General features: G+C 33.6%; 1 protein-coding gene across 1 annotated transcript; it reads left to right on the forward strand.

Moving 5' to 3' along the window:
• The first annotated feature begins 1,256 nt into the window (after nt 1-1,256).
• Nucleotides 1,257-19,419, forward strand: LOC139486177 (zinc finger protein 721-like). Its single transcript, XM_071270967.1, has 3 exons — nt 1,257-1,365; nt 9,437-9,538; nt 14,827-19,419. Exons 2-3 carry the CDS (start codon nt 9,464-9,466, stop codon nt 18,697-18,699), a joined length of 3,948 nt encoding a protein of 1,315 aa, XP_071127068.1. The 5' UTR covers nt 1,257-1,365; nt 9,437-9,463; the 3' UTR covers nt 18,700-19,419.
• The last annotated feature ends 6,587 nt before the right edge of the window (nt 19,420-26,006 follow it).

Here is a 26,006-nt window from a genome sequence, read left to right on the forward strand (position 1 = left end):
AAAGATTACTTAATTAAGACTCCAATATGACAAACCAGTTCAGGGGTGGGGTATAGAATCTGTTTTAGTTTATTAAATGCATCAAATGTTGAAATAATGGTACATATAGTCTTTAAAATAAGCAAAACAATTCAGAACGCAATGATACGTCAATGTCACATACAATTTTTATTAATAAGCTCTGTTGATTCATTATAAGTCGTGGAAAAGAATATTCAACAAGGTAGACATATTATAGGCTTTTATGAAGAAGTTTGCTATGATACGAAAATACAAATCACGGTTCTCTCAATTCTCGATAATTGGCCTTTTCAGAATCTAAAGAATCATGGGTAATTTCATTGTTCGTACCCCAAAATGAAAATAACGTCACGTCATTGGTTAAATTTCCATTGTTTATGACATTTTTAACCAATCAGGACGTTGTGGTGTACACTTTTGAAAATATTACCCAGGATGCATTAGATTCTGAAACGGCGAATTGGTACTCATTAGAATAATTCATTGCACAGTAGGTGTGAGAGAAAGACCATACTAACGAACATTTAAAACAAGTCTAGAGAAATTGTCAAAATCATGGCAAAAAAACGAAAGACGACGAAAAACGTCCCTAAATATATTATATTGATATGTTTATTGAATATATAAATGAACATTTTTACTCATATGGTTTGAAGGCATACGTACATGTAAATCAACATAATAATTTTACAATACATGATACAAAAAAAACCCAACAAAATAACAAAACATTATATACATATATGTATCTATCATGCAGTTGTTGAGTCTTCCCTCCTCAGTGACCATGACTTTTTAACAAATGAAGCAGCATACTACATAATTGACGGACAAGAAAGACATAAAACCAATTTTATAGCCATATTATCTATATTATCTATATCGGAATAGATATTTCTAACTTTCTGCAAACATTCAAATCTCAAATCTTTATTTTTTGTACATGTAAATAAAAAATGCTCTTCATCATCTATTTTATATTATAGAAACTCACTTGTGTAGAGTCTGAGCAATACGAACCTCACAAGAATACTATATACCCTTTACAATATTTAACTTTTTAACCCCAATACAGTTTACATGCAGAGTAATATTTCGGATGGCTTATACTACAAATCAAAAGTCAACCAAATAATCTAATAAAACGGCAAGCTTTTTAGAAAAGCTATTTCTTGGTAAATTGCTTTATCAAATTTGCGGATAATCAAGTCTTTTTCCGTCCCGAATCTAAAACTAATGTATCTCCGGAAACTTCCTTTGTGTAAATTTTGATTGTTTTTTTTATTTCATAAACGGCAAATTTTAAAGCTCCCAAACCACACCAACACTGTATCAGAAACTTTGGTAAGTCAAATATTCGTTTTCAGTCTAAATTTAGAGCTTTTTTCACAATTCAATCTAGAACGAATAATTCAATTCAATTCAATATTTTATTGGAAAGAGCAGGTCAGAAATAACCACCAATTGGTGGATTATACCTCAATTGACGTATAATCGACCAATTGAGGTATATTGGTATAGACCAATTGATGTATAAAGAAAGTTTTTTGTAATTAAATGCTAGTTTGAGATAGGAGCATGATTTTGCAACTTGCAACCTATTTCATGACCTTTATAATGAGTCTTCCGAAAGTTTCAGTTTTGTCAAAGCCTGCTGCATCTCTTGAGAATACATGTGTACAACAATTCTTTTGTTGAAACATTTGTGCTATTGACCATGATTTTTCGGATTAATTTTTGTTGTTGATTTTTTCTCTCTTGCAACGCTACAATGTTCGGTTTCTACTATCATGACTATAAAACAAACTCAAAGGGCCATATATCATGCATGTATTATATATATTTTATGTTTTTATATTGTTCTATTAGTACAAATGTTGTACTTGGGAATACAATAAAAGTAACAGTTAATATTCAAAGTTGTTTAATAATTTAATCATATCTAGTTGCACAATCATCAATGATCATATTAGTCCTCTTGTCAGACAAAAAACAGTGAAATCATAATAAAGCAATAATAAAAAAATATTTTTTTCATATCAAAAAGGAAAAAAAAAGTTGTCATATATAAATCAACTAAAATTTTAACAAGGGTGCTTTACGCGCAAAGTTTTTGGCCTATTTATTTTACCTGTTTTCCAGTTTTAAATGTTTTAACGTTTTATTTCCTGTTTTTCTCGTGTTTAGTTCAATGTGCTTCATATCTTCCCTTATTCATTTGCCGTGTTTAGTGGCAGTATTCTTTATTTCTCATGCTTGTCCCACATTTGATTCAAAGGTAAACCATGCAGGCTTATTCAAATTTGGCCCAGATATTTATAAGTATGGTATATAATAAAGTTCATGAAATCACTATGAATAATATTTGTTTTCAATTCGGATGCAACTAAAGGAAGCTAAAAGCTGAAGGCAGGGTCTTTATTTCTATTAATACATGTAATAAGACTGCATAAACCGAGTATGGCTGAGTAATAATTTCTAGTACTTTTTTCATTTTAATTAATGATTTTATTTTTCATGCTTCGTTTTTTCCAGATTTTTATTTTCCGTGCAACGTTATTGCGATTTTTATTTCACTTACCAGTATTTCCTTTTTCCCGAACCCTCTTTACCACTGTCCCTTTGGTATCTTTCGTCCCTCTTTTACCACCCTCTTAAAATGTTCTCTGTTTTCATGTTTATGAAATTCAGTGTTTCTTATGAAAAAGATATATGAATTTATCACATGCAGTTAAGCTTGGACATCATGGACATAGTACAAAATTGTATAATAGTCCCAGAGATTAGCAATTTTAATTTATAAATTTAAACATGGAAATACATATACATTAATTCAAGTAGATCTAATCAAAGGAATGTTAATGTGCGTGGAATGTGTAATTTTTCCTTTCGTCTGTCAGCTGTGCTATTCATTCGTCCATCATGTCCATAGTCATTATCGTTAAAATCCAGATTTCCGTCATAGCTGCAGTTCTGGTTCCGATCAGTTCATGCAGTAGTTTACAAATATTTCAGTGGCGGACAAAAAAATTGTACAAAAATAAACGATGTTTGACACGCTGTTTGGTAAGGAATTTGAAGTGTTTAATGCAATATACATGGATAACAAATTTACTTCAGGCAAATTTAATCACGTTCTAATGCAGTAACAAACTTATTATTTTGCCGAAATTTAGAATGATTTGATGTACATTCTCGAGTTACAAATACCGGACATGTCGGAAGTGATAAAAAATTGTTTTTATGAAATAACATGCAACCAACTTTAAAATCAATGCTCATTTTTGATTTGTCCACTAGTACTCTTTAAATAGTATCCAAGTTATGCCAATTTTATTAATTATAATTTGAAATATTCAGTTTGAGTTATTTCCCTTTGAATAGAAAATTAATAAGTATATACATCAACATATTTTTTAAATATATATAAACATGTATGTATAAATAGGGTTCTTTCAAATGCTGAATCTAAACCTGTATTTAATTAGATAATAATTCTATTTTTATTAAAAGATATATCTACATGTATTTCATAATATAACATTGTGTAGATAAAGTTGTTGGCATTGATAGATAAGTTGCAGATCTATATTAGTTTGTGACAAACGTCAGAATTTTTTTTGGGGGGAACTATTAATTATACCCCTACTTTAAAAAAGTGGGGATATACTGTTTAACTACTGTCTGTCCGTCCATCAGTCCGTCCCATTAATATTTTTCATCGCATTTTCTCAGGAACTACTGTGTGATGCGTTTTCAGATTCATCACTCAACAGCTTCCTGTTTATACCAAACACTTGTATCATTTTACACATGATAGCCAAGTTGAAAATTTTCGTCACATTTTTCTCAGGAACTACATGTACACTACATGGATTTATATAAGTCAGCTATACTGTGTGATGCGTTTTCAAGGTTCATCACTCAACATCTTCCTGTTTTCCGAAAACTTGTTTCATTTTACATATATATATATATATGATAGCCAAGTTGAAATTTTTGTGACATTTATTCCAACAATTACAATACAAGGATCCTTCCTGTTTACCGAACACTCAGACCAAACACTTCTATCATTTTACACTATTTAAATCATCCACTGGCGGCTGGGGTATCATCAGTGAGCAGAAGCTGCCAGTTTCACTTGTTATATATATGATTATAGTTTGGAAATAGATGATAACAGCATATCTTATTTGAGAGAACTTTTATTTATTTAGTGGTTAAATCGTAACTAATTTTAGAGAACTATTTTGCTGATTTCTTACTGGTTCATTGAAATAAGTTTGAGTTATTTCCCTTTAAACAAAAATGGTTTATTTAATCAGTTTTTCATCAAAAATTGAATTCTTTGGGTTCCTAAGTGTTAATGAGAAGATTTGGAGGACAGTATAGATAAAGTTTGAAATTGATTGTTTGTTATAAGACATATTGAAGATAATTACAGATAAGTTTAATAGATTTTTAATAGATATTGTATTGATGATAAACATCATTTACATGATAAATGACATTTTGAATTATTGTTTCCTTTTTGGGGATTTTTTTTAAAATTTATGTATAATCATGATAATCTGATGTAGGGTTATTTGAAATGCTGAATCTAAACCTGTATCTATTTCCTTGTTAATTAGATCATGTAGATAATATATACCACATTGAGGTCCAAAGGGTGTTAAATTAAAAGTTTGTTCAATTTCATAAAAAAAAAATGAAATCTTGGGGTTCTTTCATCATTTGATATGCTGATTCTAACAATGTTTTAGTGGATAAATCATATCTTGTTTTATTGTTTATAATTCGAAATATTCAGGATGAGTTATTTCATTCACTATATATGAACATGATGGATAGAATTTAATTAAGATTATAAAAGTATACATTTCATTAGATTACATTCAATAACATTGTGTAAATAAAGTTGTTGACATTGATAGATAAATTGCAGATCTACATGTATATTATTAGTTTGTGACAAATGAAAGAAAAAATATTGGGAACTATTAATCCATTATAATATGGAAATACATGATATAGATCATGTAGACATGGCAGATATAAGATCATATTTATTTAGTGGTTAAATCATATCTAATTTTAGAGAACTATTTTGCTGGTTTTTTTCTGGTTCATGGAAATAAGTTTGAGTTATTTCACTTTGAACAGATATGGTTTAATTAATAAATATTTCATCAAAAATTAAATACCTGGGGTTCTTTGATATGCTGATTCTTCGTGTAACAATGTACTTAAATTTTGTTTATTGGACCAGTGGTCAATTTAAAATTTTTCAGTTCTTTGACCACAATCATTTTGTGTCATGAACCTTTGCTGTATCAAATATTTAATTACAATCCAAATTCAGAGCTGCTTTAAACTGCTTTAAACGTGTGTCTATACTTGTTTTTATATGACCCCAATTTTTTGGGTTCATATAATGCTATGATGTCGTCGTCCGAAGACACATTTGGCCTGTTTGGTTTCCAGACAATAACTTTAGTTTAAGTGAATGAATCTCTATGAAATTTTTGAAGAAGGTTCAATATCACAAAGAAAGGTTGGGATTGATTTTGGGGATGATGGTTCTGACTTCTAGATATCAGGGGTCCAAAACATCCAAAACGGACCCAAAACAAGAATTTTTCTAGTTTCAGGATAATAACTTGTTTATAAGTATTAACAATGATTAAATTGCTCTGAAATTGTACCACAATGTTTAATACCTCAAGTAGCATGTTGGGATTCATTTTGGAGGTGTTGGTGCCAACAGTTTATGAATTAATGGTAAAAAACAAGCATTTATATAGCTTCCAGACAATAACTTGTGTGTAAGTGTAAGGATCTCTCTGACATTGTACCACAAGTTTCCATATCACAAAGGGAAGGCTGGGATTGAGTCTTAGGGTGATTGTCCAAAACATGCAGGAATTATTTATAGGGGCCAAAAAAAGGCCAAAAACAACCATTTTTATACGACCACAAAAATTGAAAATATTTTGGTCTTACATTTATATTGGTATGATGTTGGCGTCGTCGTCTGCGTCGCCGTCTGCGTCGTCGTCGTCGTCGTGGTCTGAATACTTTTAGTTTTCGCACTCTAACTTTAGTAAAAGTGAATAGAAATCTATGAAATTTTAACACAAGGTTTATGACCACAAAAGGAAGGTTGGGATTGATTTGGGGGTTTTGGCTCGAACAGTTTAGGAATTAGGGGCCAAAAAAGGGCCCAAATAAGCATTATTCTTGGTTTTCGCACAATAACTTTAGTATAAGTAAATAGAAATCAATGAAATTTAAACACATGATTTATGACCACAAAAGGAAGGTTAAGATTGATTTTGGGAGTTTTGGTCCCAACAGTTTAGGAATTAGGGGCCAAAAAGGGGCCCAAATGAGCATTATTCTTGGTTTTCGCACCATAACTTTAGTATAAGTAAATAGAAATCTATGAAATTTAAACACAAGGTTTATAACCATAAAAAGAAGGTTGACTTTGATTTTGGGAGTTTTGGTCCCAACAGTTTAGGAATAAGGGGTCCAAAGGGTCCAAAATTGAACTTTGTTTGATTTCATCAAAAATTGAATAATTGGGGTTCTTTGATATGCCGAATCTAACTGTGTAGGTAGATTCTTAATTTTTGGTCCCGTTTTCAAATTGGTCTACATTAAGGTCCAAAGGGTCCAAAATTAAACTTAGTTTGATTTAACAAAAATTGAATCCTTGGGGTTCTTTGATATGCTGAATCTAAAAATGTACTTAGATTTTTGATTATTGGCCCAGTTTTCAAGTTGGTCCTAATCGGGGTCCAAAATTAAACTTTGTTTGCTTTCAACAAAAATTGAATATATGGGGTTCTTCAATATGCTGAATCTAACCATGTAGTTAGATTTTTGATTATGGGCCCAGTTTTTAAGTTGGTTCAAATAAGGATCCAAAATTATTATATAAATTAAGTATTGTGCAATAGCAAGAAATTTTCAATTGCACAGTATTCAGCAATAGCAAGAAATCTTCAATTGCACAGTATTGTACAATAGCAAGAAATTTTCAATTGCCACTATTGCGCAATAGCAAGAAATCTTCAATTGCACAGTATTGTGCAATAGCAAATATTTCCAATTGCACAGTATTGCGCAATAGCATAAAATATCTAATTGCACAATATTGTGCAATAGCAAGAAATTTTCAATTGGAGTTATATTTCTTTGTCCAGAATAGTAGTTGAATCAACTTAAATTATTGTTTTATACCATATACAATGTATATTCACTTTTACTACCAACTGATAAATTAAAACAATCTTTACCATTGAGTGATAACAAGCACTTTATTTTACATTTTAATATTTTATGATGTACATGTATTTAAATGAGTAGTTATTGTTGCAAACTCCATTAGAAATTTGAATTGAGATCAGTCTTAGAAAAAGGGAAAGGGGGATGTGAATAAAAATGGGGGGGGGGGGGTTAAATTTTTCTTATTTCAGATTTCATAAATAAAAAGAAAATTTCTTCAAACATTTTGTCAACAGCATAGTGAATTGCTCAAAGGCAAAACAAATATTTTAAGTTCATTAGACCACATTCATTCTGTGTCAGAAACCTATGCTGTGTCAACTATTTAATCACAATCCAAATTTAGATCTGAATACAGCTTGAATGTTGTGTCCATACTTGCCCCAACCGTTCAGGATTCAACCTCTGCGTTCGTATAAAGCTACGCCCTGCGGAGTATCTGGTTCTAATTTCCAGACAATAACTTGTGATTAACATGATTAAGTATACATGGTATATGGTTTTCTCTAAAATTGTACTGCAAGGTTCAATACTACAAAGGAAATGCTGGGATTGAGTTTGGAGGTAATTGCTCCCGGGGGGATTCAAAAAGTTTTTTTTTTTGGAGGGGTGATTTTTATGCCCCCGCCGTAGAGTAGGGGGCATTAAATTTTACCCTTGTCTGTCTAGGTACGTCAGTACGTCCCAAAGTTGGTTTCCTTTCTCTAACTTTAGTTTGCCTCAACCAAATGTTTAAAGGAAACTTATACACAATGCTTATATTACCACTAAATGCAGATCAGGTTTGAATTTTGGTGGCGTCACTTTTAACATTTTAGAGTTGTGCCCCTTTACAAATGGAAAAATTGCTAAATTTTTTGTTTCCGTTCTCTATTGAGTGACTTAAGTTTGTCTCAACCAAATGTTATGAAACTTATACACAATGCTTATTACTATAATATACAGATCAAGTTTGAATTTTGGGGCCGTCACGTGCACTTTAACAATGGCAAGTTAAAAATCAAGTTCATATTTCGTTCTGGTCCGATGATTTTGTGCAGACTTATGGTTCTTGGACTCAAATAATAATTTTTTTTCTCTCCATGCTCTTTTTTGTCATACTTTATCTATTTTTGATAATCATACTTTCATGACCTCTAGCAATTCATGTTCTATACATTGTTAAGTTAGAAATATTTGGAATTATTTAGTTCAGTTGATGTCAAGCTGTAATCCTACAAAAATGGTTAGTGTGAAGTTAGTTTAGTTGATGTCAAGCTGTAATCCTACAAAATGGTTAGTGTGAAGTTAGTTTAGTTGATGTCATACTGTAATCCTACAAAAATGGTTAGTGTGAAGTTAGTTTAGTTGATGTCAACCTGTAATCCTACAAAAAATGGGTAGTGTGAAGTTTTAAACTATCATTATGAAGCTATACTAAATAATTCCTAACACAAACACTGAAAAAAAGTTTTGAGGGTCAAATTTTGAAATAAGTGATTATAAGACAACTCTATCTCACATGTATGAGATGTTTAGTTTGTTTGATTTTTTTTTTGGAAAAGGGGGGGGGGGGGGATAATGTAAGTTTATTTTAATACCTCTTTTGGTTAATAGTGGTGTGATGTATGAATGTGTATTGCCATGTTTTATGAACATGTAGTTAAAAAAAAACTGTTTTAATACAAATTTTATAGAATAAACAATCAAAACAACAACTTCTGTATCTTTATCAACAACGGATCAAATTATAATTTTGTTCAAGTACAATTATTTTTTTAACTGTAACATGTGTAAGGGGACTATGTTTGGGCCCAGTTTTCAAGTTTATAGAAGAAATTAGGGTTGAAAATTAAACTTTGTTTGATTAACAAAAATGTAATTATGGAGTTATTTGAAATGCTGAATCAAACCATGTATTTAGATTTTGGATTTTGTGCCCTGTTTTCAATTTTTATACACATTGGCATTGTGGTAGGGACAGTCTTAAATCAAACTTTTTTTCTGATTTCATCAAAAAGTAATTTCACATAACTATTGTACAATGTACATAATGTACAATGTATTTGTTCACACGGTCATGACTGTATTGTATATAACTTATATAACTTTGAATAATTTTTTTAATTTTTTTTGTTAGGTATGCAACATTGATGTGTGAAACAGAATGCCTAGACTGAAGAGAAAATCATGGAGTCAAAAAAAATTGGAAAAAAAACTACAGATGAGATGTCGAAGTCAAGTATGTATTTATTCACAAATAGTCTTTCAAAAACCAAATGGTGAAAATGAGACTAGTCTACTTTAATTTATTAGTCCTAATTAAGTTTTACTGGCTATTTCTTCTTTACATGTACGTCTCCGACGTCTTAAAGTTGGTTTCAGTTCTCCCACTTCAGTTTGCCTCAACCAAATGTTATGAAACTGTTTATTACCACAAAATACAGATCATGATCACCTTTTGGTGGACAAAAAATGGTGGATGTATGCATATGGGCAGGAATTTTCTAATGTCCAACTTGAGTGTGACATTGTAAGACAAAAAAAAATTGTTTCAAGACCACAGTCCTGTTTTCAACTTTATTTGGCCTTTTTTTATTTTTTTTATTCATACGTGTGAGCGAAGAGTCTTTTGAAGATGAAACATGTGTCTGTCCTACAAATTTCAATTCTAGTATCCATGATGAGTTTATTATTATTTTGAAATCTGAAGGAGCTTGAACCTCATATTATTCAAAAGAAATTCTGGAATGTCATTTATAAGCATAACAAATTAAAATAAAATGTTACAAAGTGAACTCCTCATGTTTCTTTAATGAGCATAAGTGAATACATGTGTGACAGTGTTGACTGGTGATTAAAAAGGGGAAAAAACAAGATTTATCTTCTACACTGATGTATAATGGTCAAATGGGAGATCATTCATATGTCTACATACACAGTGATTATCGCCATTTTTTTTGTCACAGCCAGACACTACTTTCTGACTGACTTACAGAGCTGTCACCACATGACTCACTAACAGACACCTTATCTGACTGGCTAACACAGACATCATAATCTGATTGGCTAACACAGACATCATAATCTGATTGGCTAACACAGACATCATAATCTGACTGGCTCACACAGAAATCATAATTTGACTGGCTCACACAAAAATCATAATGTGACTGGCTGACAGGGATATCACAAGCTGACTGACTGATATGGACATCACCAACTGACTGACTTATATGAACATCACCATCTGCCAGGATGACTAGGGCATCGCATCTGTTGGCTGACATGGACATGACCCTCTGACTGGCTTACAAAAAACATCACAAACTGACTGACTTATAGGAACATCATAACTGATTGACTGATATGTACATCACCATTAGCCTGTCTTGCAGGGACATCACCATCAGACTGGCTGACAAGGACACGACCCTCTGACTGGCTGACAGGGACATCATCAACTGACTGACGACTATTCCAACGCGGTTAAAATATCAAAATGTGATTGGTTTACCGTTGTCACATGTTGACCCCCTATGAGACCTTAGGGGGTTAGTTAATTTCATAGGGGATTCATGACGTGTTAATAGTGACGTCATCTTTTAATGTTGTTGTGTTTCATTGTTTATTTTTCTACATAACGCAGCAGAAAAAGTCCAGCATGTGATAAATTCATTATACTGTTAATAACTGACCCCCTACAGACCATAAAGGGTGAATAAAAAGCCATAGGGGATACGGCCTCCGGCCACATCCCCTATAGATTTTACTAACCCTCTATGGATCCGTAGGGGGTCCGTAGCAAACCATATAACTTATGATAGGAACATTTCAACTGATTGACTGATATTTACATCACCAACTGACTGACTATTGGCTAAACGGGACATAACCATCTGATTGGCTGACCGGAACATCCCCATCTGACTGTCTGACAAGGACATCACCATCTGACTGTCTGACGGGGACAGCACCATCTGACAAGGACATCACCATCTGACTGGCTGACAGGGACATCACGCTCTGCATGCCTGGCCGACAGGGACATCACCTCCTGCCTGGCTGATAGGGACATAACCATCTACCTGGCTGACAGGGACATCATCCTCTGCCTGGCTGACAGGGACATCACCCTCTGCCTGCCTGAGAGGGACATTACCCGCTGACTGGCTAACAAAAAACATCACAAACTGACTGACTTATAGGAATATCTTAACTGATTGACTGATATGTACATCACTATCTGCCTGGCTTGCACAGACATCACCATCAGACTGGCTGACAGGGACATCACCCTCTGCCTGGCTGACCAGGACATCACCCTCTGCCTGGCTGACCAAGACATCACCCTCTGTCTGGCTGAGAGGGACATCACCATCTAAATGGCTGACAGGGACATCGCTATCTGACTGTCTGAAAGGGACATCACAATCTGACTGGCTGACAGGTACATCACCATCTATTGGCTGAACGGGACATTGACATCTGACTGGCTGACCGGGACATCACCATCTGACTGCCTGACAGGGACATCACCATCTGACTGTCTGTCAGGGACATCACCATCTGACTGGCTGATAGAGAAATCACCATCTATTGGCTGAACGGGACATTACCATCTGACTGGCTGACCAGAACATCACCATCTGACTGTCTGACACGGACATCACCACCTGACTGTCTGACAGGGACATTACCATCTAACTGGCTGACAGGGACATCACCCTCTGCCTGGCTGACAGGGACATCACCATCTGTCTGGCCGATAAGGACATCACCATCTGACTGTCTGACAGGGACATCACAATCTGACTGCCTGGCAGGGACATCACAATCTGACTGCCTGGCAGGGACATCACCATCTGTCTGGCTGACAAGGACATCACCATCTGACTAAAAATTAAAAAAAACAAACAGACAAATAATAGTATAGAAGACACAACATAGAAAACTAAAGATTCAGCAACACGAACCCCACCAAATACTTGGGGTGATTTCAGGTGATCCGGAAGGATAACAGATCCTGTTCTACACCATGTACACGTGACACCCGCCGTGTTGCTCATTTTATAACAAATCCGGTAAATAGTATAATTTGGTAGTTCACATTCATGAAAAGGGAGGGGATTGTAGTTACGACGTAAGAATCATATCCGATGTCATCTGTGATCCGTTTTTCCATAACTGTCAACCAACTCGTGAAGGCGTCCGTAAAATGTACGAAGGGATGAACTTTTGGTTTTATAGCTTGTTAGTGAGCAGCAACCATCGATTAAGAAAATCAGGAAAGGAAATACAAGCACGAGAGTATCGTGTCAATTGAGAGATATATACCCCGTATGCAGGTGCTGCTGGAATGTTACTACTTAGAAATGGAAAGTTCACAATTGGAAAGCTGTAATCATCTCTTTTGTCTTTTTGTTTATAACCGACCCTCATTGCCAATTTCTAGATGTAAGTCAAGATATGAGACCGACTTAACTGTATCTGGTGTATGCTTTATCTCTAGTTCGATGGGATAGATGCGTTCAACATAATCACCAAATTTTAAATTATTTAGTGAGAGAACATCATCTATATAGCGCAATGTAAAGTTATAGGATATTGCTAACTTCTTATCTTTCTTCCTAAGAAGTTCCTGTATGAAATGCCGACAGTCTGTTGAAAAACACGTCCTCCGAACCTAACAAATATGTTGTCAATCAAGATATCAAGCATCTTGATAATGTCCGTTTCAGAGAATTTTTTGTTTGAATCAGAGTGATCCTTTACAAAGTAGGATTTATCCCTCCCTAAGACACGATACTTGTATCTACTTTGGCGATTTTTTTTTATAAAACAAAGCAATACAGCTATTTAAATTTGTCTTTTAGTTTGGAATTTGGAATAATTGTGTAAAGCGTAGAAAAGTCAAACATGTCAAATGTGTTAATACTATTTCTAGATGAAAGAGTGTTATATTGTATGTACTCTACAAGATTTTTGGAATTTTTTTCCACATCTGATTCACGCCACCTCTAGAATAGGCAGTTTCACATTAACTTTGAAGCCCGGCTTTGATTGCTGATAAAATAAATGTTAATAGTTTAGAAAGAGGTTTCGTGGAGCACTCGGAAGACCCAGCAATATACCGTTGTTTGTAAGGACGCTTATGTAGTTACGGTATTCAATACAATAATGGAAGATCCAGTTCTTCATCTTTGGTTGAAAAAAAGAATGTGTCCATAGTACACGAATGCCCCACTCGCACTATCATTTTCTATGTTCAGTGGACCGTGAAATTGGGGTCAAAACTTTAATTTGGAATTAAAATTAGAAAGATCATATCATAGGGAACATGTGTACTAAGTTTCAAGTTGATGTAACTTAAACTTCATCAAAAACTACCTTGACCGAAAACTTTAACCTGAACTTCGCACTATCATTTTCTATGTCCAGTGGACCATGAAATTGTGGTCAAAACTATAATTTGGCATTAAAATTGGAAAGAGCATATCATGGGGAACAAGTGTACTAAGTTTCAAGTTGATTGGACTTCAACTTCTTCAAAAACTACCTTGACCAAAAACTTTAACCTAAAGCGGACGGAGGAACGGAGGCACAGACGGACGGACGGACGAACGGAGGCACTGACCAGAAAACATAATGCCCCTCTACTATCGTAGGTGGGGCATAAAAAAGGAACAAAGAACAGACATATGGTTATCCAGGACTTCCTCTTTGGTTAATGTCGTGAGGGTATATGTTGAGTTTCCAAGTGAATTGTCAATACCTAATTCGATTATCGTTTGAAAGAGAGGCAAAAGATACCTAAGTCCCTTAAACTGACAATGCCATGGCTAAAAAGGGAGAAAAGACCAACAGACAAACAATTACCGTACAGCATTGTACAGTAAACATATTACATAGAAAGCTGAAGACTAAGCAACCCCTCAAAAAAGACTGATCCTGCTCCCAATGTGCTTATTGCTATTTTTGAGAAATATGTAATTGTATTAAATGTGTTTGTTTTGTTTGTTAGTATTTCCATGAGAACCAAACTAAATCATAACCAAATTCAAGATTTCTATTATGATAGGGGTCACAGTGCATGCAGTGGATGAGTCGTCTAAGTACTCGAACAACAATATCACTAGCTAGTCGACACTGAGATCGGAATTCGAATTTTACACTTGGGACATGTGGAAGTTGCACTCCCCTCAAATCTAAATTGACTAGAATCGTTAGTTTTCCTAAGGAGAGTCTTGTGTGCTCTCCTGTACCCTCAAGCTGCTGCTCCCTCAGCTTCCAATAAAAACTGACCTCCATTAAATACAAGTAGCATAATATATAGTGTTATAAGTGGTGTTTAACACCAATCCATCTGTCAATTGTTTATTCTGATATTTGACTGTGTTTTAACTTGGCTAGACATTATGATCAATTTAAATGTTTTGAGTAAATAGGGTAACTATATATTAGTTTATATTCATAGATAAAATATATAAAGATATGAATGTGAACATCTAATGTCTTTTTATTTTTTAGGCAAAGTTAGCATTACTGTCAGAACAGACCACTGAAATAGGAACGCAAACACAAATATTTGACAGAAATGAAATGGTAACATCTCCTGATCATACTAATAACCTGCCAACACCGATTCATAGCAATGATAATAGTCAAAGTGAATACCAGCCAACAATAATTTATAGCAACGATAACAGTCAACGTGAATACCAGCCAACACTGATTTATAGCAATGATAACAGCCAAAGTGAAAACAAACCAACACTGATTGAAAGCAATGATAACAGTCAAAGTGAATACCAGCCAACACTGATTCATAGCAATGTTAATAGTCAAAGTGAATACCAGCCAACACTGATTTATAGCAGTGATAACAGTCAAAGTGAATACCAGCCAACGCCAATTCATAGCAATAATAACAGTCAAAATGAATACAAGCCAACACTGATTCATAGCAGTGATAAGAGTCAAAGTGAATACCAGCCAACACTGATTTATAGCAATAATAACAGTCAAAATGAATACCAGCCAACACTGATTCATAGCAGTGATAAGAGTCAAAGTGAATACCAGCCAACACTGATTCTTAGCAATGATAACAGTCAAAGTGAATCCTCACAAACACCTATATATTTAGAAGAACCTTTAATCTGTGGCATATGTTGTAAAGAGTTTAATCAAATGAGACTATTACGGGTACATATGAGAACACACAATGAAGAACAACCTTATAAATGTAATATTCGTTCTAAAGGTTTAAAGGGAAAGAAAGAATTCCAGTTACATATGAAAACACACACTGAAGAACAACCCTATAAATGTGATATGTGTTCCAAAGCTTATGGTCGTAGAAGCTCCTTAACTAGACATAAGCTCATACATCATAGTCATCTACAGAGCCAAATAGCCAAAAGTGACGAAAAAATTGCACACACTAAAAAACAACCTTATAAATGTGATATTTGTTCCAAAGCTTATGGTCGTAGAAGCTCCTTAACTAGACATAAGCTCATACATCACAGTCATCTACAGAGCCAAATAGCCAAAAGTGACGAAAAAATTGCACACACTGAAGAACAATCTTATAAATGTGATATTTGTTCCAAAGCTTTTGGTCGTAGAAGCTCCTTAACTAGCCATAAGCACATACATCATGGTCATCTACAGAGCCAAATAGCAAAAAGTGAAGAAAAAATTGCACACACTGAAGAACAACCTTATAAATGTGATATTTGTTCCATAGCTTGTGGTCGTAGAAGCTCCTTAACTAGCCATATGCACATACATCATGGTCAACTACAGAGCCAAATAGCAAAAAGTGACGAAAAAATTGCAACATTAAAAGACAAACTAAAGGAATTTTTCAGAAAAAATACAGGAAAAAAACCTGATGCAACTGGTGAAGTTAACACGATGGTTAATGTCAGACATGTTTTTAAAAATGACCAGGATCCCACAGGAACTAAAACTGCAAATGAACAAAATATAGCTGTTGTGAATGATAAAAGCTTTAGTCAAGTTAAACAGTCATTAGTATACGTACATAAGAGGAAAGAGACTTCAGATAACTTACCTTTTAAATGTAAGATATGTGGTAAAGGGTTTAAGGGAGAGATAAGGTTACAAGTACATATGAGGACACACACTGGAGAAACACCTTATAAATGTGATATTTGTTCTAAAGGATTTACCCAAAGGTGCACCTTAGCTAACCATAAGAAAATACATACTGTTCATTGTAAGGTATGCGATTTTGCCAATTGCCAGTGTCATTTACAGAAATACTCAATGAAAGGTGAATTTGATGCAAGAACTGAAACCTGTAACATATGTTGTAAAGAGTTTAAGGGAAAGAAAGTATTCTTGATACATATGAGAACACACACAGGAGAACAACCTTATAAATGTGATATTTGTTCTAAAGGGTTTATTGGAGAGACAAAATTACAGTTACATATGAGAACACACACAGGAGAAAAACCTTATAAATGTGATATTTGTTCTAAAGCTTTTGGTCGTAGAACTTCCTTAACTAGACATAAGAACATACATCATGGTCATCGAGCATGTCGTCAGACCCAAATACTAAAAAGTAATACAAGAATTAGTGCAGCATCAAAAAACAAATTACGGGAATATTTCAGAAAAAATAACGGAAAAAAACTTGATAAATGTGATGAATTTATTTTTATTAGAAATGTTTTTGGCGATGGTCAGGATCCTAAAGGAACTAAAACTGCAAATGAAGAAAACATATATGTTGTGAATGATAAAAGCTATAGTCAAGGTAAACATTCATTACTACATAAGAGAAAAAAGACTTATGATAACTTACCTGTTAAAACATGTAAGATATGTTCTAAAGGGTTTATTGGAGAGATAAGATTACAAGTACATATGAGAACACACACCGGAGAAACACCTTATAAATGTGATATTTGTTTTAAAGGGTTTACCCAAAGGTGCACCTTAGCTAACCATAAGAAATTACATACTGTTCATTGTAAAGTATGCGATTTTGCCAATTGCCAGTGTCATTTACAGAAATACTCGACGAAAGATGAATTTGCTGCATCAAAAAACATTCTAAGAAAGTTTTTAACAAAACAAATAGAAATTATCCCTGATACACGTGTTCTGAATAACACAATAGATAATGTCAGTAATCATGTAAGCAATGTTCAGGAACACACAAGAACAAAAACTGAAAATGAACAATTTATATGCGGTGTATGTGGTGAAATCTTTAGTGGGGATATACCATTAGTACTACACATGAGAAAACACGCGTGTGAAGTAACTAACACCATGGCTAATGACAAACATGATACTAACAATGATCATGATCACACAATAACAAATACTGATCAAGAACACCATGATCACACAATTTTAGATACTGATCAAGATCACACAATATTGAATACTGAACAAGAGTTCTCAATATCAAATACTGATCAAGATCACACAATATTGAATACTGAACAAGAGTTCTCAATATCAAATACTGATCAAGATCACACAATATTAAATACTGACCAAGAGTTCACAATATCAAATACTGATCAAGATCACACAATATTGAATACTGAACAAGAGTTCTCAATATCAAATACTGATCAAGACCACACAATGTTAAATACTGACCAAGAGTTCACAATATCAAATACTGATCAAAATCACACAATATTGAATACTGTCCAAGAGTTCTTAGTATCAAATACGGATCAAGATCACACAATATTAAATACTGACCAAGAGTTCACAATATCAAATATTGATCAAGATCACACAATATTAAATACTGAACAAGAGTTCACAATATCATATACTGATCAAGATCACACAATTTTAGATACTGATCAAGATCACACAATATTGAATACTGAACAAGAGTTCACAATATCAAATACTGATCAAGATCACACAATATTAAATACTGACCAAGAGTTCACAATATCATATACTGATCAAGATCACACAATATTAAATACTGACCAAGAGTTCACAATATCAAATACTGATCAAGATCACACAATATTAAATACTGACCAAGAGTTCACAATATCATATACTGATCAAGATCACACAATATTAAATACTGACCAAGAATTCTCAATATCAAATACTGATCAAGATCACACAATATTAAATACTGACCAAGAGTTCACAATATCAAATACTGATCAAGATCACACAATGTTAAATACTGACCAAGAGTTCACAATAATAAAGAATGAGCAAGATCACCATGATTATACAATAGTAAATACTGATCAAGAGTTCATGATATCAAAGAATGATCAACACCACCATGATCACACTATATCAAAGAATGATCAAGATCTCCATGATCATACAATATTAGATATTAAAATTGAACAATTTTAATGTGGTGTTTGTGGTAAAAGCTTTAGTGGAGAGAATGAATTACGACTACACACAAAAAATACACACAAATAATTGTTATCTGTGATCATGTGATGAAACTTTTAGATCATATGATGAACCTTTTAGATCATATGAGGAACCTTTTAGATCATGTGATGAACCTTTAAGATCATGTAATAAAACTTTTAGATCATATGAGGAACCTTTTAGATCATGTGATGAACCTTTAAGATCATGTTATAAACTTTTAGATCATATAATGAACCTTTTAGATCATATGATGAACCTTTAAGATCATGTAATAAACTTTTAGATCATATGATGAACCTTTAAGATCATGTAATAAACTTTTAGATCATATGATGAATCTTTTAGATCATGTCGTGGTGAACCTTTTAGAGCATGTGATGAACCTTTAAGATGATGTAATAAAACTTTTAGATCATATGATTAACATTTTAGATCATGTGATGAACCTTTTAGATCATGTGATGAAACTTTTAGATCATATGATGAACCTTTTAAATCATGTGATGAACCGTTTTGAATCATGTAATGAAACTTTTAGATCATATGATGAACTTTTAAGATCATGTGATGAACTTTTAAGATCATGTCATGAACTTTTAAGATCATGTGATGAACCTTTTAGATCATATGATGAAACCTTTAGATCATGTGAAGAAACTTTTAGATCATATGATGAACCTTTTAGATCATGTGATGAACCGTTTTGAATCATGTAATGAAACTTTTAGATCATATGATGAACCTTTAAGATCATATGATGAACCTTTTAGGTCATATGATGAACCTTCATAAATCATGTAGTGAAACTTTTAGATCATATGATGAACCCTTTAGATCATGTGAAGAAACTTTTAGATCATATGATGAACCTTTTAGATCATATGATGAACCTTTTAGATCATGTGATGAACCTTTAAGTTCATGTGATGAACCTTTAAGATCATGTAATAAAACTTTTAGATCATGTGATGTACCTTTTAGATCATATGATGAACCTTTAAGATCATGTAATAAAACTTTTAGATCATATGATTAATCTTTTAGATCATGTGATGAACCTTTAAGTTCATGTGACGAACCTTTAATATCATGTAATAAAACATTTAGATCATATGTTTAACATTTTAGATCATGTAATGAACCTTTTAGATCATGTAATGAAACTTTTAGATCATATGATGAACCTTTTAGATCATGTGATGAACTGTTATAAATCATGTAATGAAACTTTTAGATCATATGATTAACCTTTTAGGTCATGTGATGAAACTTTTAGATCATATGATGAACCTTTTAGATGATATGATGAACCTTTTAGATCATGTGATGAATTTTTCAGATCATGTGATGAAACTTTTAGATCATGTAATGAAACTTTTAGATCATGTGATAAGTTTAAGATGTAACATATGATGTAAAATGAAAGATTTAATGGAAAGTACAACTTACAAACAACAAAATTAACTTGACGAAATTCACAGATTACTTATAAAATGTACAATTGTAATGGTATTTATTTGATGAACACTTAGATAACTTAAGTATTTTTTTTTACCTTATGAAATATTAAAAAATTGTGTATAAATGATGGTTTTTGTCTCTATTATCTCACCTACAATAAAAGTCACAGCATGCCAGACAAAAGTTTAACACAAAAAATTAAACTGAAAACGAACAATTCACATGTCGTGTAAAATCTTTGGTGGTGTAAAACAGTTATTCACATAAGAAAACACACTTGTGAGTTAAGCCTTTTCAACTGATTTTTATACGACAGCAAAAATTGAAAATTGTTTGGTGGTATATTGGTATGACTTTGGCGTCGTCGTTGTCGTCCGAAGACATTTGTTTTTCGCACTATAAATTTAGTATAAGTAAATAGAAATATATGGAATTTAAACACAAGGTTTATGACCATAAAAGGAAGGTTGGGATTGATTTTGGGAGTTTGGGTCCTAACAGTTTAGGAATTGGGGGCCCAAAAGGGCCCAAATAAGCCTTTTTCTTGGTTTTCGCACAATAACTTTAGTATAAGTAAACAGAAATCTATGAATTTTTTACATGAGGTTTATGACCACAAGTGGAAGGTTGGGATTGATTTTGGGAGTTTTGGTCCCAACAGTTCAGGACTTATTGGCCAAAAGGGTCCAAAATTAAACTTTGTTTGAATTCATCAAAAAATTAATTAATTGGGTTCTTTGATATTCCAAATCTAACCGTGTATTTAGATTCTTAATTTTTGGTCGTGTTTTCAAATTGGTCTACATTAAGGCCCAAAGGGACCAAAATTAAACTTAGTTTGATTTTAACAAAAATTGAATTCTTGGGGTTCTTTGATATACTGAATCTTAACATGTACTTAGATTTTTGATTATGGGCTCAGTTTTCAAGTTGGTCCAAATCGGGGTCCAAAATTGAACTTTCTTTGCTTTCAACAAAAATTGAATACATGGGGTTCTTCATTATGCTGAATCTAACCATGTAGCTAGATTTTTAATATTTGAGCCCAGTTATCAAATTGGTCCACATTGAGGTCTAAAGAGTCTAAAATTGAACATTATTTGATTTCATCAAAAATTGAATTCTTGGGGTTCTATGATTATGATATGATGAATCTAACCATGAATTTAGATTTTGGATATTGGACCATAATAGGTAAATGTCCAATTTAAAAATTTTAAGTTTAAGTTCTTAAACCACATTCATTCTGTGTCAGAAACCTATGTTGTGTCAACTATTTAATCACAATCCAAATTCAGAGCTGTATCAAGCTTACATGTTGTGTCCATACTTGCCCCAACTGTTCAGGGTTCGACCTCTGCGGTCGTATAAAGCTGCGCCCTGCGGAGCATCTGGTTATAGTTCGTTCTTATATTGTACTGTTAAACCACTGTCCCAAGTAAGTAGGAGGGTTAGGATTCTGCTAACATGTTTAACATCGCAACAATCTGTATATATGTACCTATCCCAAGGAGCCTGTAATTCAGTAGTTGTCGTTTGTTGATGTATTATTTGTTTATAGCTCAATTTGGAATAAATTAAGCCGTCAGTTTTTTGGTTTGAACTGTTTTACAAAAGAGGGACGAAAGATACCAAAGGGACAGTCACACCCATAAATCGAAAACAAACTGACAACGCCTGGCCAAAAATGAAGAAGACAAACAGACAAACACTTGAACACATGACACAACATAGAAAACTAAAGAACGAGCAACACAAACCACAGTACAATTGTCACTACGTGGCCTTTTATAGCTGACTATGCGGTATGGGCTTTTCTCATTGTTGAAGGATATACAGTAACCTATAATTATTAATTTCTGTGTCATTTTGGTCTCTTGTCGAGAGTTGTGTCATTGGCAATCATGCCTAATCTTTTTTATATGACATATTAGAATACATACTGGAAAAAAAACATGGAACTTTGACATACGTTTTAAAATTTTACTGAAGGGGGAAGCTAAAATACAGATACATAGAAGAACCAACTCGCTTAAAATATCTTATATATGTGGTTTGTGCTTTGATGTATTTATGAGAACACACATTGGTGAAACAACTCATAAACGTGATGTACTAGTATGTGATAATGAGATTTATAGCTAATGTAAATGTTTTAATGGGCATATGAGAAAACACACTCAGTCTGGTGATTAAACATGACTACAGCGCTGATGATAGAACCAGGTAATAACACCCAACCAGCAGTTGGACCCACAAATTACTAGGAAAACCAACATACACTTTACAAACCAGCAGTTGGACCCACCAATTACTAGAAAACCCAACATACACTTTACAAACCAGCAGTTGGACCCACAAATTACTAGGAAACCCAACATACACTTTACAAACCAGTAGTTGGACCATCCTATTACTAGGAAACCCAACATACACTTTACAAACTAACAGTTGGACCCACCAATTACAAGGAAACCCAACATACACTTTACAAACCAGCAGTTGGACCCACCAATTACTAGGAAACCCAACATACACTTTACAAACCAGCAGTTGGACCCACCAATTACTAGGAAACCCAACATACACTTTACAAACCAGCAGTTGGACACACCAATTACTAGGAAACCCAACATACACTTTAAAAACCAGCAGTTGGACACACCAATTACTAGGAAACCCAACATACACTTTAAAAACCAGCAGTTGGACACACCAATTACTAGGAAACCCAACATACACTTTACAAACCAGCAGATGAACACACCAATTACTAGGAAACCCAACATACACTTTAAAAACCAGCAGTTGGACACACCAATTACTAGGAAACCCAACATACACTTTACAAACCAGCAGTTGGACACACCAATTACTAGGAAACCCAACATACACTTTACAAACCAGCAGTTGGACCCACCAATTACTAGGAAACCCAACATACACTTTACAAACCAGCACTTCTCATACGCTTTTATTGTGAATTCAGAAACAATATAAAAAACTGTCGTATAATGCGTTTCCAGTACACTTTCAAAAAGAAACATTTTTTTTCAGCGGTAGCTACTACTTTCATCTAACACAATTAAAAATTCTTACATTGTAGTAGTGGCCGTGTGGTCTAATCGATATAGGAAGATGTGGTATGAGCGTCAATGAGACAACTGTTTCACTAGTCTATAATACCTTTTAAGACAGTATGTAAGAGTTTGCAGTGCTTTTTATGCTGTGTTTTTGTGAGCAAAATATGAAATAAAAAAATGCTACTTTTAAAATGAAGTACAATTTACATTTGCTTTATTTTAGTCCAAATGGAGAATTGTAAGATTCCATATTGTTTTTCTGTCGAAAGACGATTCTTTTATCAAATATTCCGGCTTTCTTCGCCAGTAAACGCTGTTCGTCATAATAATACAAAAGTAGCAAGAGAGTGTCTTAAACACATCAATCAATCAATTAATTCGATTATTAGGATGATGTTATGAGCTATAAGAAATAACTAACTGATTTGAACAATTGTCATTGACGATTGATCATAAACGTGGAAATTGGGGACGATACAATACCATTTATTTCTTCTATTCACTGTTATGATATCACTTTCAAGTAACTTTGTTGCGGCTGTTGCAACTCCGGTGTATGAGAACCCCGTATTCCCGTTTGTTATAAATCCACGCGAAAGTATCTGGATATTTTTCTTATATCAAATATTCCATTTTGGTCCTTGGATGAAATTGATACAGTAATAAGATACAATCCACTGACATGACAAATAAAAGTTCCGTCCCTTTTAAATCTGTCTAGATCATAAGCTGGTTCTCGACTGTAACGATAATACAAGCGGATTTCCAGTTTATCTAGATCTGTGATTCCCCGAGAGGTTCTAATGTATGTAAAGGTGCCGCTGGCCATTGCTGTCAGGAACACTAAAAACAGGTAAAAATTAATGGAATTAGACAATTACATATCCTTTAAATGAGGCCAATGTTTTATTGAACCTATCAAGGTCTATTCGCAAATGTGGTAAGGCTACACAATATTAAGCTGTTTCCGTATACATGTACATGACTTCATTCACGAAATTAAAAATTGATTTAGGTCTGTTTTTTATGATTTACTTGTTCAGTCTGTCCTTAGAATTTTTTAATCGGAAACAGTTTTACAGATGTAGATATCCATTCGTATGTTGTCGAAGCCAAGCAGCTCGAATTATTTGTTATAAGTAACATTATTTAAAAGCAAAGACAAACTTTCCATCTATCAGCATTTCTTAAAAAAAAGTTTAGCGGAAGATACCAAGATTTTTGTTGATAAATATTCCGTATCAACTTCAAAAATAATGCATGATGGTCTAGACGTACGGATTATCGGTTCTGACGTTGTTTATTATTTTAAAATCCATTTCGTAAACGAATACGTACTTCTTTGTTCTTGCATACTCAGCAGCGTTGCATTCAAGCCATCGTTAGCATCTGTGCAAGGTTTTTTTTCTGTAAAACGTAAATGATAAAAAAAAAAAATAGAAACAAGCACACTTTCACTCGATTACTAGACTTATTCTGAAAATGTTTAGTACCATTTCTCATAGGTAAAAGAAAAAATCAAGGTATTATGATCATCATCCCGAGACTTCCATATCGGCCTCGAGGCTTTAGCCGAGGGCCGATATGGGTCGAGGGAAGATACCCGGGTTAATATGGCAAAGACATGTTATAATCTTTTTATCATATATATTTAAGTTCTTCAGAAAAGAAAACAAAGGTCAATTATAAAAATTTACTGAAACATAACCGGTAAAATCTTAAACATTTTATCCCAAAAGTGTCGTTAAGGATGCAATGACGTCACGTCATTTGGAATCAGGGCACAATAACCAATAACCTTTTTTTTGTCCCGGGCAATTTTGAAGATATTACATATGCAAAACCCGACGTATTCGTAACAAATATGTAATTAATATATATATATATATAGCCCAGGTGGTCGTGTGGTCTAGCGGGACGGCTGCAGTGCAGGCGATTTGGTGTCACGATATCACAGTAGCATGGGTTCGAATCCCGGCGAGGGAAGAACCAAAAATTTGCGAAAGCAAATTAACAGATCTAACATTGTTGGGTTGATGTTTAGACGAGTTGTATATACATTATGTACACAGCCATGTATCACCATCATTGATGGCGATCCGATGGATACATCTGTTGTAGGGTTGTCACTGACTCAGACGTATATATATATATAAATATATATTTTACGAAACTTCATATGAAATAGCACAGCTTTAGCAGCAAAGGGGGTTCCTATTGTTTATTGCATTATCTATATTTACAGAAATACATCACAAAAGGAAGCTATTGGTCGAAACGGCCGTACAGGTTAAACTATGTTAAATTGGGATCATCTTTTCGAACATTTTACTGTCGCAATGGAGACCGTATCTGTTTCATAGATTACTCCATCCATTTTCTTAAGTCCATTCTATTGTATGGTAATATCGTTGTCTCAAGGCTTGATATTTATACATCTTGCCGTTGTGTTATTGTGCTTTTTATAATTGTTTTATTCCTGTTTTTCATTTTAGCTGATGTATTTTGTATAAAGAGCATTTATTGATGTTGACATAATTCGATGTTTTCATAGTTATTATACCCCACGCAACGAAGTTGCGGAGGGTATAATGTTTTTGACCCGTCCGTCCGTCCGTCAGTCCGTCAGTCCGTCAGTCCTGTTTCTTGTCATCGCAACTCCTCTCAAACCACACAACAGAATTTCACGAAACCTTTTCAGATAATAAGGACATACTATGTAGTTGTTCACAT

Source organism: Mytilus edulis, chromosome 8 (assembly GCF_963676685.1).
Source record: "Mytilus edulis chromosome 8, xbMytEdul2.2, whole genome shotgun sequence".
Taxonomy (NCBI): Eukaryota; Metazoa; Mollusca; class Bivalvia; order Mytilida; family Mytilidae; genus Mytilus; species Mytilus edulis.

Bases quoted from the DNA above. Each gene is read 5' to 3' on its own strand.
- LOC139486177 (XM_071270967.1), top strand. From the start codon at position 9,464: ATGCCTAGACTGAAGAGAAAATCATGGAGTCAAAAAAAATTGGAAAAA. The intron at 9,539-14,826 runs GTATGTATTTAT...TTTATTTTTTAG, and splicing joins AGATGAGATGTCGAAGTCAA to GCAAAGTTAGCATTACTGTC.